This window comes from Cynara cardunculus, assembly GCF_001531365.2.
Source record: "Cynara cardunculus var. scolymus isolate 2C chromosome LG 16, CcrdV1, whole genome shotgun sequence".
Lineage (NCBI taxonomy): Eukaryota > Viridiplantae > Streptophyta > Magnoliopsida > Asterales > Asteraceae > Cynara > Cynara cardunculus.
The window spans coordinates 1,310,419-1,315,889 of NC_037543.1; the positions used below are offsets into that span (position 1 = coordinate 1,310,419).

At 35.2% G+C, this 5,471-nt stretch overlaps 1 protein-coding gene across 2 annotated transcripts in view; it reads left to right on the top strand.

The window, feature by feature from the left end:
• LOC112528944 (protein phosphatase 2C 29-like) overlaps positions 1-3,615 on the top strand; it is a 7,641-nt gene extending 4,026 nt beyond the window's left edge. The window contains exons 2-5 of one of the 2 annotated variants that reach the window (XR_003070894.1): positions 17-130; positions 1,709-1,973; positions 3,007-3,318; positions 3,447-3,615. Coding sequence is in view for 1 of the 2 variants with exons in the window: in XM_025139997.1 (XP_024995765.1) it covers positions 17-130; positions 1,709-1,973; positions 3,007-3,131 (504 nt within the window). In the remaining variant the exon portion in view is untranslated. Of the gene's footprint in view, positions 1-16; positions 131-1,708; positions 1,974-3,006 lie in introns of both variants that reach the window. The other variant, XM_025139997.1, reaches the window with a different exon arrangement.
• The last annotated feature ends 1,856 nt before the right edge of the window (positions 3,616-5,471 follow it).

Genomic DNA, 5,471 nt, shown 5'->3' on the forward strand with positions numbered 1-5,471 from the left:
CTTTTTACTATTGCAGGAAGTTACTAGAATCAAGAATGAGCATCCGGATGACAACCATTGTATTGTCAATGATAGGGTGAAAGGTCGTCTTAAGGTTACTCGTGCTTTTGGGGCTGGATCCCTCAAACAGGTTTGCTGCATGATTCTATCTCCATCTCATTCTTTAATTTGCACAATCACTTAATATTACGAGATATTGAGGCATTGTTGTGCTTGATTCTATATTCATGTTGCTACTTTGTTGCATGATCACATATGAGATATTGAGGTCTTGATGTGATTACATCTTGTTTATATCACATGGTGTGTATGCACAATTCTTGTGTTTTGGAATTTCATCTTAGTCCTCTCGATGCTTGAATTACCTTATGCTCAGACGGGTTTGTTTTGTTCTTGATGAAAATGGAGGTTCTTTTCATTGATTTAAATACTTTAGCATACTCAAATCTCATGTATGGCTACTCTATTTCTGTAGTCATATTAACTTTTAGAAGTTCTTACAGCTTCATAAGCACTGGTCACTGGTTAGACGTATCATCTTGGTGTCAATGACTTCTTCACCAAATTTCCAACTTTCTTAAGCTTTTTGGTAGTTATTCAATACAATGCAAAATCTCAAGCATCGGAAACAGAAACTATTCAACATATTACATACCAAAAAATGATTTTATCAATCTCCCTAAGACTTTTCTACACAGAACAGCAATTAATAAGGGAAGTTTTGCATAGTGTAATGATAACTTGTAAAATTTTATGATTGGTCATTAAATCACTATCCTATGGTTCATGGCTGTAAGGCTCTAACTAATGAAAACAAGCTTCAATAAACTGCTCAAATGTACTCCCAACCGTGCATGGAAAGCTGCAAAAGCTGAGTTTGGATTTCATAACATGTGGGCTACTCAATTTGACTCTTTAAATGACTAGTAATAGGTTCTACAGGTCTGCAACGACAATACCTAACAAAGGCAAGAAAATAAGTTATGATGTGGGACCCTTGGAGTGGCTATCAGACGAGATTGCTTGAGTGCAAACAACACATTATCGCCACATGAGCAGTACAACACTTACCATGGCCATTGGAGATCTTTTTTTTGGGGGGGGGGGGAAGGGGTTAGATGCTCTCTCCGTACGAAATGTTGCTATTTTCCATCCAGCTTTGGCCAAAGTGGTGGATTTCTCGCCGGTGGCGAGGTTGTGGCCCCCATTAGATATCATACACAGTGACATCTGGGGATCTGGGGACCTTCCTACGTTACAACATCTGGTGGTGATTTCATCATCTAAAGCTCACTACAACAACCTTCTTTCTACAAAAATAAAACAAATACAATGTAATGGACCTCCTGAATTGCTCCATGACCTATTTGAATGCTTCTTCCCTGATTGTAGCATTAGTCATCATATCACTTGGTTGTGTACTCTACAACAAAATGGAGTTGTTGATTGGAATAAGATCCTTATTTGCTGTTTCCTGCCATCTCTTCCCACTCTTGTCATCTAGATATATAAATCACCGTAATATTTTATTTCTAAACTTGTTATATTTTTATGTGTATCTTTATGTCTTTTATGCATGCTCGTAAAGATTCTGAATCAGTGATACTGAGCTCCAATTGGCAACACTAACAAGTGATTCTTCTGACTAAATCTTGTTTTATTGTTAAGAACGTGATTTTTCATAATACGTTTTATGTCGTTGTTTCAGGCCAAATGGAATGATTCATTATTGGAGATGTTTCGCAATGAGTATATTGGAACTGCACCATACATATCTTGTCTGCCTTCTCTCCGACACCATCAACTCTGTCCACGAGACCAATTTTTGGTTCTTTCATCAGATGGGTTGTATCAGTACTTTAGCAATCAGGAAGTCGTTTCTCATGTTGATAGTTTCATGGAGAGGTTTCCCGATGGCGATCCAGCGCAACACCTGATAGAGGAGCTTCTTTTACGTGCAGCCAAGAAAGCCGGTATCCTCCCTTACCTTTGAAATTGTGTTTGCCATCTGATCACTCATGAAGCAATCTTTTATATTATCAACATTGGTTTAAAAATGATAGGACATGGGACTTCTAAGGTCCAAGGTCTAGGATAAGCGATAATTGCCAAATTTACACACTGCACATTTCTCACCAAAATGCGAGGCTTTGCACCTTGACCTCTAAGGAGGTTGGGATCTACCGGTAACCCAGGTGATGCGGGGCCATTAACCCTTTGGCTTAATTGCCAAATCTTCACTTATTGAATGTTATGAATTTTATGTCTTATAAGTCACTTATATAGTTAGTTTAATTTTTTTTAATTTAGCATACTTTTACCAAGTTTAAGGTGTTATTCGAGTTCCTGCATTTTGTTAGCATGCTAAAACAGAAACCTAGCAATTCTATGTTAACCCAGTTGAATAGTGTGAGGTGTGTCCGTGTGGTTTTTCATGTGCATCATCTGCATTATATTTATATACGTATACATATACAAGTGTGGGTAGCAAACTATGTTTGGAGACTCTAGCTAGCGCTGTTGGGCACAAAGGGAATTAGACAAGTTGTGGGATTGAGAAGCATTGTTTGGCCTTTCTTGCTCTGTGTGTTCTGCCTTCGTTGCCTTTTCGTATGTTTTAAATGGACATACTTGTTACTTATTCTTATTTATTTATTTATATAATTTTTCATGCTTTTCATCATATGTTAGTCTTTATTCCTTCAGTTTGTTTGGTCACACTACCCTTTTCACAAGGTGAGGGTCTTAATGGAAACAGTCGTTTTACCCTATGGCAATTGATCTACGTACATCTCACCCTCCCCATACCCTACTTTCGAGTGGGATTAACCGAGTCAGTTTTGGATTGGTTTACACGTATACAGATTAACAGTTGAATTTGGAACAAGAGCTAAATTTTTTGGTTTGATCATGTTAAACTTCTGAAGTTATGGGTTTAATTTTGTGCCAACATCCGGTTTAGGTGTTTGTTGCAACTTCTAAAGAGAAATTTCTATATCTGTATAGGGATGGAATTGCATGAATTGTTAGATATCCCACAAGGCGACCGTAGGAAATACCATGATGACGTTACCGTCATGGTGATCTCCTTAGAAGGACGAATTTGGAAATCATCAGGAAAATACCTGTAACACAACACAAGAAAAAAAAAGCAGCAAAAACATCTCAATTTTGCATCGTGTTCTCCAAGGTGAAACCCGACAAACGGAACAGAGACTTTCAAACCCACTTTTCGTGGGTTCGAATGATTTAAAGAAACACACACGAATCTTGGGACGGATGTCGATCAAGAGCCAAGCTAGATGGCCAAAAATGGAGGTAAATGCTACTTGTTAACTTTCTCTCTCTCTTTTTGGTGATGGATTGGGGGGTGGTAAAGAATGGAACTTGTTTTCTTTTCCTTTTTTCATATTTTTTAATTTGTATTTTCTTTTTCCTTTTTTTAGGTGGGAAATCTTGTTTTATTTTCATTCTCAACCTGAAAGAAATGTGGTTGTATGAGGGGGTGATATCTTTGTTACATTTATTATTATTAGGATATTGAGAGGTTTTCACTTTGCAAAAGTGAAAATATGTAATTTTGATGGTGGATTATATGAATCTAGAAATTCTGTTGCCCAGCCCAACCATATGAATTCTCTCTTTTTTTTTTTCCCGAAATGTGTATCGTATCTGACGGGCCGACAATCGGCCCGACCCAGTACGAAAAGGACCGGTTAAGGTTTGGCCTAGGCTTAGTCCAGGCCCGGAGGACTGAACGGTCCTCTATTTTTATAAAAAAACGAGTAAACTATGGTTTTCGTTCTTATGGAAATTGGCATTTTGGTCTCTGTAGTTTGCAATTTGTTGCTTTTTTTATCCTTGCTTACTGTATACTGTTCTCGTCTATCGTCAATAACAATTACTCCCGGGCACGAAAACAAACTATAAACGAAAGTCGTAATTTTTAACAAACTATATGCTCTAAGAAACCTTGGTTAAGACCAAATAAAGTTTGGTCAAAGGCCGAAAAATGTATGGTCAAACTATAATTATATATCAAATAATGATGTAGAATTAAAATTAGACGAAAGATTGTGTGAGAATATGAGTTAAGATAAGAAACGTGCTTATCATGGGAATTGACCCGGTGCATCCTACCCCTATGAATTGTGCTCATCACGGGAATGATCTGGTGTATCTTGGTGTACCACATTAGTGTTGATTTTTAATTGGAATTGACCTATAAGTGTAGAGATTCTTTCTTACCCTTCTCAGTTCTTACCATAACCTTCATTCTCACCAAAACTCAATCAAAGAAAAAAAAAATTATAAATAAGCAGTTAAGATCGGTCTTGGTTTGGTCCAGACATGAAGGATTGATCCCGACTTTTCAGGACCGATCCTAAGTGGGTCCTTCATGTTCTTGCGCATCTCTAAGGAGATGGGCAATGAGGACACGTTAAAATGACCTCAAGGGGACGGATCCTTAAGGACCAGTCCAACTAGTTCCAGTCGTGTGCATTTTTAGTTAAGAGATCGATCTGGATTAATAAAAGGAATCGGTTCAGACATTCAAACAGTAATCAGAACCTTAATATACATGTTATGATTTATACACTGAATGATTAACAATTATACAGCCGTGTAATATGATGAGATATAATGAAAAATTAATACAGCTCTTTAAAAAAGAATATACGAAATTTATTATCTATACTATATTATAAAACATTTGATAAAACTCTTAAAACCCATTTTTTATGCATGAAGTACTGCATATTGATACATATTACTTAAAATTAAAGAATACAAGTAAATTATGCATAAATACAACTTATTAAAGCTCCATGTTTAAATTCGTTTAACTAACTGCAGATAAACATAATTAAATAGAGGATAAACATCTCATTTTAAAATATAAAAAATCTAAAATATAATTAGGATAATTATCGAGTTCTAACAAAATAATTAATTATTATCTTTTTAAGAAAATTTTATTATTAAACCAAATATAAATTACTTCGTTATTGAACCTAAATTAAATTATAAAACAATTGAATTAAAAAATTACACAAAAAATAAGAATTTTAAATAGCTAATTTGATACTAATATCGATATATTTGTGTCAAAATTTTATGATATCTTCAAATTTATATTTTATTCAAAGTTAAAAACATCATCACTTTTTCAAAATCACATAAAACCATACTATAACATCGACTGAGATAAAAAAATAAAATGAAATATTAAAATCAAGATGTATCTCGCTGCATTGCGCGAGTACCCTTCTAATGTAGTAAACGTGTTTATCAATTGGTTTTATAGAATTTGAACATCGAGTTTAAATATTTATACGTATGTGCTAATAAACTCAGGTTCAAATGCGAATCATAAATATTTTTAGAGCATCTCCAACAAGTTAGGAGTATCAAATGATGATGCTTGATTGGTTTGAGCTTGAGCTCCAAAGGTCAAAAGTGTCTGAAGG